Source organism: Plodia interpunctella, chromosome 20, assembly GCF_027563975.2.
Source record: "Plodia interpunctella isolate USDA-ARS_2022_Savannah chromosome 20, ilPloInte3.2, whole genome shotgun sequence".
Lineage (NCBI taxonomy): Eukaryota > Metazoa > Arthropoda > Insecta > Lepidoptera > Pyralidae > Plodia > Plodia interpunctella.
Window position 1 is genome coordinate 6,653,779 of NC_071313.1, and position 12,715 is coordinate 6,666,493.

The 12,715-nt window shown below is 38.7% G+C and overlaps 1 protein-coding gene across 3 annotated transcripts in view; it reads left to right on the forward strand.

The window, feature by feature from the left end:
* The window catches only part of Mtmr6 (Myotubularin related protein 6), a 48,941-nt gene that overhangs the window by 35,137 nt on the left and 1,089 nt on the right, over nucleotides 1-12,715 (forward strand). For 2 of the 3 annotated variants that reach the window (XM_053760249.2, XM_053760248.2), the window contains exons 3-17: nucleotides 909-1,071; nucleotides 1,553-1,710; nucleotides 2,403-2,575; nucleotides 3,194-3,281; nucleotides 3,750-3,882; nucleotides 4,108-4,183; nucleotides 4,767-4,923; nucleotides 6,024-6,167; nucleotides 7,101-7,207; nucleotides 7,861-7,989; nucleotides 8,529-8,652; nucleotides 9,119-9,255; nucleotides 9,949-10,054; nucleotides 10,812-10,946; nucleotides 11,905-12,064. In XM_053760249.2, coding sequence (XP_053616224.1) covers nucleotides 909-1,071; nucleotides 1,553-1,710; nucleotides 2,403-2,575; nucleotides 3,194-3,281; nucleotides 3,750-3,882; nucleotides 4,108-4,183; nucleotides 4,767-4,923; nucleotides 6,024-6,167; nucleotides 7,101-7,207; nucleotides 7,861-7,989; nucleotides 8,529-8,652; nucleotides 9,119-9,255; nucleotides 9,949-10,054; nucleotides 10,812-10,946; nucleotides 11,905-12,064 — 1,990 coding nt within the window. The remainder of the gene's footprint in view (nucleotides 1-908; nucleotides 1,072-1,552; nucleotides 1,711-2,402; nucleotides 2,576-3,193; nucleotides 3,282-3,749; nucleotides 3,883-4,107; nucleotides 4,184-4,766; nucleotides 4,924-6,023; nucleotides 6,168-7,100; nucleotides 7,208-7,860; nucleotides 7,990-8,528; nucleotides 8,653-9,118; nucleotides 9,256-9,948; nucleotides 10,055-10,811; nucleotides 10,947-11,904; nucleotides 12,065-12,715) is intronic. The other variant, XM_053760250.2, reaches the window with a different exon arrangement.

Consider the following 12,715-nt stretch of genomic DNA (forward strand, 5'->3'; position numbering starts at 1 on the left):
TTATATTTTATTAAAAAGCTATACTAATTTTTAGTTGGAACAAAATTTACTTGCCATACTTTAAAGAATATATTATATCGGAAACATTACTCAGGAACTCACCGCTTCCTGATAAAGCGCCTTTGGATTCTGATGTCGTGTCGTCATGATTTCGAATTTGAATTTTCTTTTATGCAACGTTACTCATATACAGAAATATCAAGACGTTTTTTTTAATTGCGATTTTAGTGGGTTACCATTAAGAGTGGGTGCAACCCACCACCACCAGTCAACTTTGACAATTTTGATCTGCTTATAACAACGCGAAGTACGCCATTTTTGACTTATTGCGGTCGGAAGTCGGCGCGCAGTTTAAAGTCAAAGTTGACTGCAACCCAACGTAAGACTAAAAAAAATTACGTTGTGCGCAATAGATTATTTCATAAGAGTAGATATGTCATTTCGTGTTGTATTACCTATAAATTCTAATTTCTGTGCTCTCAGAATATCTTTGAGGTAAATGTCTGTCTTTTATCTGTTTTGTTTAAGTGCTGTCCTACTTTTACCCTTGTCATTCTTTGAAATCTTTAGCAGTTTTTGTGACACATTTTCCTCGATTTTTGGAAACTTTACGATTCTATTTTGGTCTTTCTCTTGAAATTTTAATAAATGTATGGATTGGGCTGCCTCGCTCATTATGATGGATATCGCTTTCGCAAAATGGCATCTTAAAAAGTTTCGTTAATTCTTAATTTGGTTCGGCGCTGTTTTTTCATTCTTATCAAGAGGTACGCCTATGATTTATACAGAGTTATATATATTGCCATAGGATAATCCTTCCTTTTCCTTTAATTTTGATTCATAAGAATTCTTAATATAATAAGAAAAAAGTACTAAATATACATTGTATTTCGTTCTTTATCCACCAGATCCTGCTAATGCACATATCGTCAGTGGAGCGGCTACCAATCACAACCACCGGGTCGCCGCTGCTGGTTCGCACCAAGACCTTCCAGTCGGTGTTCTTCGTGATCCCCAGAGAGCGAGACTGCCACGAGATGCACCAGACGTTGCTCAGGCTCAGTCAACCAGGTAATGACTGACGAAATATTTTTCTGTGATATTAAATATATATGTGTGATATAAATATAATCCTTCTTTGCGTGTCTAAGGTGTAGTGTATAACAAGGTTCTTGTTCTATATACCTTTTCGCTTACCTTTTGTCGTTGCCTTTAAGTTTTCTCTTTGATTTCTATATATTTTTTTGTATTTTGTTGTGTGCAATACTGTTTATACGAAAAAAAAAAGGTCCATCCGTACTTAGCACACAACTGTACATCACAGCTAAACTTACCGATGTTCCACCGTGATAACTAACTCGAAATTCTTTCGCTCACTGTAATAACAGTCTATGTGTAACTATATTCGAGTGCCATAATCTAGTGCCTTAATGTCAAGCTATATAACGAACTACATACCATTATCGACACTGCATTGATGTGTATTGAGAGTTGCCATGTCCCCATTGTGTATAACTTTCTGATTCTATCTGATTTCTGTCCATAACAACAGTTCACATCGACGAGTTGTACTGCTTCCACTACAAATCAACTCCGGACGACTTACCGAAGTCTGCCGGTTGGAACTTCTTCGACATCCCGACAGAGTTTCAGAGGATGAACGTCCCCAACGAACAGTGGGTTCTCTGCACCGCTAATAAGGATTATGAGGTAATAACTTCACTTGTTCCTCACCTCATAGCTGGTATGTCTAGTTCCTCACTAGAGGGACAATTTCACAGTTGTGTTTATGTGTACTGATTCTTCTTTTTCTTGGCGTGTCAATGCCATTTCCAGGATATATTTAGTAGACTGATTAATGCACCGTGGCTTTCTTGGCATTACTAGTGTAATAGGGTAGTTGACAAGGTCAGAAAATTGTAAAAAGTATGTATATTACGATAATTCATGGACTATATTACGATCATTCATAGTATATTACGAGACTGTAAAACTGTAAATTCATAGACTGTAACAATGCAGCTGGATCTAAATACGAAGAATTATTTGGTTGGACAGTCCATTTTCATAGAATATAAAATTATAAAAATAAAATTTAACAATCATAAAAAACAAAAACTTGGTAACAACTTTTATTAAGAAGTCGTCACCATAAACGTAATATTTAATGTAGCTGTCGAGCAAACATAGCTTTCTTGGCGGACATTTTAGCACGTTGTGACGTCACTCCTACATGTTTAGTATGGAGCGTTTGGACGAGTCTAACAATGATGATTGAATGTGTGATTTTATTTTTGTCATATCTTTGAAAGCAATGTCATTATCACAGTATTTCTATTAATATTAGATCCTTCGAATAGTCATCAAAACAAAAATTTGTCAACTAGCCTTTTCTTCTTCAGCTCTGCGATACATATCCAAGCGAGATCTACGTACCGGCTAAAGCGTCTACAGCGGTACTCCTGGGCAGTGCCAGTTTCAGATCCAGAGGAAGGCTGCCAGCCCTTGCGTACCTCCACCACAATAAAGCAGCTATAGCACGCTGCAGCCAGCCACTCAGCGGATTCTCAGCCAGGTATATCTTCATTAGAACATCATCAGTCAGACCAAGTCAATCAAGTGGTGGGTTTTAACCGGTTCTCTGCCAATTCAGAAATATCTCCTTCAACAATCCGCAGTCAGTAATATGTATTAATGGCTTAGATATCTTTGGCCAAAGGATTAGACAATTCCGAAATTCTATAATTAAGCTGTTCTCCAAGCGTTTGCTTTACAATTGTTTTAGCTTCTCCTAATACTTTGTACAAGCTACTATCTTCCATAGATCAACTTACTTTTTTAAATTAAATTCTGTTAATGACTCATTTTAAATGATCACGCTGTGTACACTAAATTTGGGCACTTTACTTGTTCAGTAATGTATAGCTATGAAGTATAAAAATGCAAATTTTGTAATTTGTCTGTGTGTGTACCTTAATAAATTGATAAAATTCACCAGCTTTATCATGTATGCTTGTTTGGTAGTAAATAAAAGCTTAACCTGATAATTCTGCACCTGTTTTCGTTGAGCTAACTCTTTAAGGGTTAACTGTTCAGATAGGTTTTCTTTGTCACACATTTAATGTATCATGACGACAACGATAATCATGTACCAAAAATTTTTGATTTGCAAAAATTTAAAGTCATTTTTCAGGTGTATGGAAGACGAACAAATGCTAGACCTGATACGGCGAGCGAATCCGAACTGCGGCTACATGTATGTCGTCGATACTAGACCGAGGGTGAATATTTTAATCCATATATTAATTATCATGAATGCGAAAAATTGTCTGTCTTTCTTTCACCGCTAAACCGCTGGACGATTTTGTTTTTAAATTGATATAGCATATGACCCGGCCCGGGATAAGGTTACCGCAGGTGAAGCTGCAGACATTGCATGCTATATATATATATATACAGCGCTTCTCGTGTTTGCCCCTTCTGCTCGGGCCAGGTTGAAGCGGCATATCCAGCGGCATATACATTTGTTATCTACGTAAATTGATGCTTTACGCAGTACATGGCCGTACTAGCTCTGTGGGAGTTTTTTTTTGCGTTTTCTTTTTCGCGAATGCGCGAGTTCCTTACGCTATCGTGAGTGCACTTCCAGCACAGTATTGTCACAACTCTTGTATCGCCGAATTGGCCATATGTTGCAGCGATTTTCACTGTTGTATAGAATTTTTTTTTATCTCAACTTTTTTTTTCAGATCAACGCAATGGTGAACCGCGCCGCCGGCAAAGGGTACGAGAATGAGGCTTTCTACGAGAACATAAAGTTCCAATTTAGCGGTATAGGGAACATACACGTCATGAGGAAGAGTTTGCAAAAATTGGTCGAGAGTAAGTCTAATAGAAAGTCATTCATTGTTTTAGTAATGGGCTTGTGGGTCCGCTGCTCCATATCCTCCCGTTGATGTTGTACGAGGTGACTAAGGGACACATAGTCTTGACTGTTGATAGGCAATTTGTAAAAAGTCTTACGTATACAATAAAATTTTATATATACGTATACATTACCGCGACCATCATGGAATTTACAAAATATATTCCTTTATTGTTTTGCAGCTTGCGAACAAAATACGCCTACTATGTCCTCCTTCTTGAGCGGATTAGAGTCCTCTGGTTGGCTGAAACATATCAAGTAAGCATTGAAAAAAGTTTTTGACGTGACAACGTCTTAAATTAGGTTGCGGCTGGGAGTCACTTATGAAAAAGTGTAACGCCCGGTAACGTTACGATGAGTCACCGAACGAGAGAGAGGCCCGCCGAATGCCTTGCGTCTCTCTCCCACTCAACTATGATCGGTCTGCCGCGCGCGTAAAAAGACGTTGTCACGTAAAATCTTCGCCCGTAAAACCGACTTTACAGGCAACCATTTTTTTATACAACAATAACATTTCATATTTTCGTAAAATTGTGTTTTTTGTTTATTATTTATTATTATTATTAATAATCAGCAAATTTTTTCAGATTAATTATTTTTTATTATTATTATTAATAATCAGCAATCAATTATTCTTTCAGATTAATAATTATTTTAACATGTATAGTCTGTTAAGAAAGGTGTTTTGTTGGCAACACTGGTTTAACAACCAATAGTCTTACTATTCTATTTTGTTTTGCAATGGCAAAAAAATTTTAGTTCGCCAAAAATCCGCTTTCTTCACACACTTGACGGTAAATGCGTTTAGATATTGCCGTATAAAGATTTTCTTTCTTCCCAGATCCATCCTAGACACATCGTGGTGGATCGCATGCGCAATAGACAGCGGCGTCAGCGTGTGCGTCCACTGCAGCGACGGCTGGGACAGGACCGCGCAAGTGTGTTCGCTGGCGGCCGTCTGTCTGGAGCCGCACTACAGGACTATCAACGGTTACCAGGTAACGATTGCTGTCTGTCGGCGTCGCACTACAGAATTCTCAACGGTTATCAAGTAATGTACGTGTGCGTGCACGGCAGAGCGACTGCTGTAGGAGTTGCACTACAGGATTCTCAAGGGTTATATGGTAATATGCGTGTGCGTGCACAGCAGCGACTGCGACTCCGACAGACGAGTCGCACTACAGGATTCTCAACGGTTATCAGGTATTGTGCGTGTGCGTCGTACACGCATTTGGTTAACGCACCGATAATTGAGTTTTGATTTTCTTACGTACAAGATTCGTGCCGCACGTTACTGTACATCACAACCAGATCACTCATGTTCCACCGAACAAATGCTGATGTTCTGTGATTTGACAAGCTTTATTTAACTTGCATTGTATGATGGTATATGAGTTCGTTCGTGTTGAATATTACAACTCAATTTTGAAGCAGATATCTTCAACCAATTTGGCAAAATTGTACACATTACACATACACACGTTTAGTTTTAATGACCATGCATTACTATGATAAGCATGACCACATGGTGGAGATTAATTCTCGACAAGGGAATTGCTCAGCGGACATTTTTTGTCACTCGTTCAATATAAAAAAAAAATCTTTGATGTTACGTAATGAAAGCTTCAATCAATATGTAATGTTATGTACTTAAATTTTATGTATGCATAAAATTTAAGTACATAACAATTCTTTATACATTTTACTTCTTGCGGAAGCTTGTTTCAAAAATTACATTTTTGTAAGAAAAAAAATTTACTACCCTAAACTTTCGCGTCGCATAATTATGTATTATACGAAAAGGTATGTCATGTAAAAAAAAGTTAATTAGGTAGGATAAGAAACAAATATAAAATGCGCACATACTTAAAAAAAAATCTAAGTGCCGTTTAATCTATAATACTAGATGTTGCCCGGGGCTTCGCTCCCGTGAGAGTTTTGAGATAAAATATTGCCTATAACAATCTTGGATAAATGGTGAAAAAATTTTTCAAATCGTTTCCATGGTTTCGGAGATTATCCGCCTCAAACATACAATCTCAGAAACGCTTACCTCTTTGTAATAATAGTATAGATTTATTTAACCAATTGTCCCCAGGCACTAATAGAGAAGGACTGGCTGTCGTTCGGTCACAAGTTCAGTGCCCGGTGCGGGCACATCGCCTGCGACGGACGAGAGATATCCCCTGTGTTTACGCAACTGTTAGATTGTACGTGGCAATTGCTGAGACAAGCTCCTGAAGTGAGTGAAGACAGAAATCAATCAAATTTTATTTGGTATAACAAAGTTAACATCTAATTAACTTTTGCTCGTGGCTTCGACCGCGTGAGTTATTCTGCGAAAGTAAACAAACGCTGTGACGTCACTTCTACGTGTCATTTAGTACGGAGCGTTTGGACGAGTCCGAAAATGTGTGATTTTATTTTTGTCATATATTTGAAAGCATTGTCATTACCATAGTATCGAAGCGGTGGTGGTGTAATGGTTAAGACGCCCGCCTGTGGATCGAAAGATTTTGACGACCTCGGTGGCGCAGTGGTAAAGTGCTTGCCTTTGAACCGAGAGGTCCCGGGTTCAATCTCCGGTCGGGTCATGACGGAAAATGATCTTTTTCTTGGATGTTTGTCTATGTATGTATTTGTTATAAAAGATAGTATCGTTGAGTTAGTATCTCATAACACAAGTCTCGAACTTACTTTGGGGCTAGCTCAGTCTGTGTGATTTGTCCTAATATATTTATTTATATTTATATCTCAGGTTCGTATCCCTACTCGTGCCACATGAGTCTGTATACCAATCTGGCTCATATAGTAGTTTTCATAGACCACCACTTGCTTCCGGTGAAGGAAAACATCGTGAGGAAACCTGCACACTGGTGGACAGTTTAGTTCACTAGTGTGTATGCGACTACCTGCCGCTAGATGGCGGTAAGTAGTCGTAAAAGTCGTGTCAGATGGCTTTAGGCGAATTGAATTAAATCTGACACCAGTGTTAGCAATAACACACTCGATATGATGATGATGACCACAGTATTTTAATTAATGCAGTTTCTATTAATATCCTTATATTAATAGAAACCGCAGTGAAACAAAATACTGTGGTTTCGTTTGTGGTCCTTCGAATTGTCATCAAGACAAAAATTAGTCAACTAGCCTATTGTTATTGTCGTGGCAGGCGTTCCAGTTCAACGAGCGCTTCCTGCTCACGCTGCACGAGCACGCGCACGCGTGTCAGTACGGCACCTTCGTCGGCAACTGCCAGAAGGACCGCCGAGACCTCAGGTGATGCATACGCGGCTGTGGAGCCTCGAAGCCGGGGATATATTGACCTAGATGTTGACCTATTAACCTAGATTGATTTTACTGGTCGTCGACTGTTGTATCCCAGAACCGCCGGCCGTGAATTCAGGTGATGTATGTATAGGCGGATGTGATGCCTCAAAGCCGGAGAATCGTTAAAGTGGTCAGATCGTTAAGGAAATAAATGTAGTAGTAATTTGAAAAAAAATTGATAAAGCAGACCAAGTATTCAACCAATCGGAAAAGTACATAACTATACTATACTAAATTTACCGGAATTATGGATTATTTTGTTTAGTATAAACAGCAAGCAAACAGACATGGCCCACCTCATGGGAAGTGGTCACCGTAGTCTGTAGACGCCAGCATTAATTAATAAATTCTTATCATAACACAAGTCTCGAACTTTCCTTTTATCATATTAAATATTATAAATGCGAAAGTTTGTAGTAAGTGTTGTAAATGTTTGCTACTCTTTTACGCAAAACCCACTGGACAGATTGTTATGAAATTTGGTATACGGGTAGAATATAACCTGGAATAACACATAGGGTACTTTTTATCGCGAAATTCTCACGGAAGCGAAGCCCCGGGGCGCAGCTAGTATTTATATATATATATATTATCTGTTACAGGCTATCGGAGCGCACATTTTCTCTATGGGGGTATATGGCGAACCATTTGAATGAGTACAAAAATCCGCTATACAATCCCAAAGCCCACCCCGATATCTTGAAGCCGGACTTGAGCGCGCAAAGTATAAGGTAATTCCAACGTACAACGTAGAACCTGACCTATTCAATTGACCCTAGTCCTGTCAGTAGGACCAATTGAACATTTGTTAATTCGACACTTCGTCAGAATTCATAAATGTAACCTTGTAACGGAGAGCACACATTGTGTATTGTTCCAAAATCAGAACTGAACGAAAACTTTATACTATATAAAGGTATTATTCTTATATGTATGTATATAAGTATTTATGTATAATATTTGTATGTATGTGTATTTTATTTTTGAATTTAAACTTCCGTTTTCTTTTCTTTTTTGTTTTTTTTTTCTTTTTGTATTTTATGCACACGCCAGTCAGCCTTTATGTACCATATCTCTCACGGGTCTACTGGAAGAGATTTCATTTGAAATAAGTATCACCCTTGTATTCATTTTTATAATGTAATTTATATTTTAAGTTTTTTTTGCGTACATAAATTGATAAATAAATAAAGAAATAATATATTACTAACTAAATTTAATTTAATTAGTGTTATTTCTTTATATTTATTTAGTATTTGTTAAATTTTAGATTCTGGCGCGGCATGTACTGTCGCCATGAAAGTGTTCACCCGCGCGAACCACTCGGCGACTTACTGCCGGCTGCGGTCGAGCATTGCTCAGCTCTCGACCACCACATCGGATATCTAACTAAGGTACGAGATAGGTTATTAATGTAGCTATCAGATGAGAAAATAATTGTCTAAATCTGATTATTACTTTGTGAGATATTCGCGTTCAAACTAACTAATGACAACGGCGACTGCTGCCCGCTCCGATTGAGCCATGCTGTACTAAGGTATGAGATAGGTAATTAATGTAGTTATCAGACAAAAAAGAATCATCCAAATCTTACAATTAGTTTGTGAGATATAAGCGTTTAAACTCATGAGAGTGGCGAGTACATGTCAAAATTTTTAACAATATTTTTTCTTACATAATTAATTTTCGAATAGTATAACAAATTATATGAACATATGCATTATATAATGCACATAACATGCACATTGTTTACATGGTCAAAAGGTATACAGAAAAAACATATTATTACTATGATCAAGTGCTGCTAAAAAATAGACATAAAACACGTAATGCGTAGACCTCAAGTTATTTATCTTGCAGAGGATAGCGACCTTCAAGAACCTGCTGTCGGGGAAGAAGGAGAAGAGTTCAGAAACAGCTGTGGTGAACTATCAGAACGGCAGTGCGGACGCCGTTGAGATCGAGACCAGGACTGAAGCGTTGCAGATCGATAACAAGTAAGTTATATAAAGCGTGTTACAAAATTATTTCTTACTAACTAATATTATAAATGCGAAAGTAAGTTTGTTTGTTTGTCACCTCTTCACGCTCTATCTTCTTGATCTATCTATCTATTTAGGTTCATATAAATCTTATTTATTATAGATTACATGACAAAAATTATATACACGGGTGGTACTTATTTCTTCTAAACAAATCACTTCCAGTGGAACCGACTTTTATGTTCTACTCTATATATACTTTTCTTTGACTCTCTCTCTATCTGAGCGTGTTCTCAGTTCCTTCATCAGCCGTTGAGCATCGGAGCCCAGGGTCCCCCGCTTTACTACTTTTTCGTCACCACTTCGCACGGCCGTCGGCATCCCTAGTTGTCAGTCCACACTCACTATCATGTAGCGGGAGCGAGGCTTCTCATTCCCGCCGCCAGCGCAGCGCCGGGTCAGAGGGCGTCGTGTCGGAGGTTGTATGTATGCTTCCAATCGAAAACGCACTGTCTGCGCGGTCTAGGCTTGTTAGCTTCTATAGTGAGTCGACCTTAGCGCCATCTGTCCGTAGATGTCGTGGATCATCCGTTGGTCTTGTATATAGGTTGCGTTTGGTCGGCTTTTCGTATCTGCGGCGTTGTGTATGTGGCGTGGTAGATGTCGCCATTATCGTATTGCATCGACGTGATATTTTTTTTTCTTCAGATTGCTGTACGAATCTGGTGCCACTCTCTCGGAGCTAGAGTGCGCTAACCACGATCACCCGCTGAAGGATAAGGTCAAACCTGGAAAAATACCGCTTATTACAGAGGTGAGACATCCTTCTTCTTCTTCATAGTCTTATTCCTCGTGGCTGACGGTCATTACGTGGAATTAAACACACAACAACTTTCTTGGCACTATTAATGGAGTAGTTTGCCATTGCGTTCTCCATTTCACACTAAATAAATCAATCAAGGTACAGGTTTCCTCACGATGTTTTTCCTTCACCGAATCTGACTCATGTGTAGTAGTTTTAATAGACCACCACTTGCTTCTGGTGAAGAAAAACATCGTGAGGAAACCTGTACCTTGGTTGATTTGTGACTGGTTGATTACTTACATGTGTGTGAAATGGAGAAGGCATAGGCAAACCACTCCATTAATAGTGACAAGAAAGTCGTTATGTGTGTTACATTCCACGTAACGACCACGACCCTCAGCCATGAGGAATACGACTATGAAGATGGTCATTATACATTCTTTTTGACGTCAAATTGATTATTTAAAGTTACAGAATACAATTTTTTTCATCAATGTTTGACGTTTTCTTTCAAGGATATAAAATAAAATGTGAAATATAGTAGGAATATTTTAATTATTCTATGTAATATCCTTACATATTATAAAACAAAGTCTACTGCCGCGTCTGTCTGTCTGTTCGCGATAAACTCAAAAACTACTGCACAGATTTTGATGCGGTTTTCACCTGGGGAAGGTTTAGGCGTATCAATTATTATGTTTTTCCTCAAGCGAAGCCGGGATCGGCCGCTAGTTGACAGTCTAAAATAATATTTGATTTATTGCAGAAGGCAGACGACAGTATACCAGTGAACCTGTCAGCCTTGGAGCGGGAAGTGAACACAGTAGCCTTGGACTGGAAGAGCATAAAGAATGTTACCGAATGCAGCTGTTCCACGCCCCTAGACCACTTTAGCAGAAAGGTAGGTGTTTATCAATGATTACTGTCGCCTGTGGTCACGATTTTGGCGGGAAATTATAAATATATACATTTATATATACAGGGTTCTAACGTATAACCTTCCAAAGGCGAATAAGGTACATAGAGATTGACATATTTCGTTTTACGACTTTTGTCTAAACGTAATAAATTCAAACATTTTCCTTTTTTTTCCCTTTTAATGTCGTTTCTATAAAACGTTAACTCTATGTTCGATTCCGTTACATAACGCTACTGTACTGTCTCGTGTTGCTTGGTATTACATAGAGTTAAGATGTGTAGAATCGCAAGGTAGATTGCAATTTTTTTTTATATGAAAATTAAAAGGACTAATCCCGAAAAGTCGTAGAATAAATGTTGCTTGTTTTGATGTATCCAAGTAGTCTTTAGGTGGTTTTGCGTTTGATATAAGTAACATACGTAATTATTATAAGAATGTAAGCGTTTGTGAGTTTCTATGTTTGAGTCGGGTAATCTCCGAAACTACCGAACCGATTTCAAAAATTCTTCCATCATCAGAAAAGTACATTATCCAAGTTTGCTTTAGGCTATATTTTATCTTAAAATTCTCACGGGAGCGAAGTTCCGGCCAACATCAGTTGTATTATAGTTTTTTTTTAGTTGCACTTTTGGACATCGTCTTGTTATATCTGTTTGGTCTAATGAGTTCTGCTAGAGAATGCCGTAATTTGGCGTTAAGTCAACCTTTTGTACATAATTCTTGTAATTTTGTGCAATAAAGTTTTCAAACAATTAAAATACAAATATCATTTCATTAAGACCGACAGTTCACAGATCTAATATGCGCGCACAGTACTTTATAAAGTTAAACGCATTTGAGTATTATTTGGCCTTTTTGAGTTGGGCGTTAACGGGCGAGGCGTTCCAAAGTAGGCATCACATCCCGAACTAAGGAAGAATATATGTCGTGTCGTGTGTAGCACCACTGCTGGGGCTGCGGCCGCTGCGTGTGCACGCGCTGCGTCCCGCGCCGCGCTGCGCTGCCGGCGCTAGCGTCACCTCGCGCTGCGCCGCTCTGCGCCGTCTGCGCCTCGCCCTCCTCACCCGCCTCACCCGCCTCCCTCCACTCCCCGCACACAGGTGGACGATATACAACACTTATTCACGTGAAAAATATATAAAGTGGACGATAATATACATCACCTTATTCACGTCAAAAAAATTATAAAGTTCACAGCCGATTCATGTCGAAAAAATTACTTAAACTAAGTCTTACTTTAAGTATTTTTTTTTTGCGCAGGTGAAGAAGCGGCGCAACTTCACCGCAGCCTTTTCTCCAAAGACGTCGATTAAAACGTTAGGGTGTTCGTCGATACTAATATTGTAAAGATGTTATAAAGTGATTTGTTTGTGATTGATAAACTCAAAAATTTTGGGCCGATTGGCACATTGATAGACGAAACCTTCAAGATTAACATATGCTACTTTCTTATTAATTTCACCCGAACGAAGCCGGTTTATAATGATAAATGTGCAACACTACAGCCCACTTTAAGCTTAAATCGCGGGTTCGACTGACACGGAAAAAGAGCAACACACACCAGTCCGATTGACATATAAACAAAAAATCCCGAACCGCAGACAAATATCTGTGAGCATAGATAATTTCCCTCGCTTTGTATCGAACCTAGTATCCCTAGGTAGCGAGATTTCCGCCACTTTTGTCACCTTTGAGAGAAAGGACGTGGTGCTCCGCCGCATCAAAATGTGATGAGGGAAAAGGAATCTTAA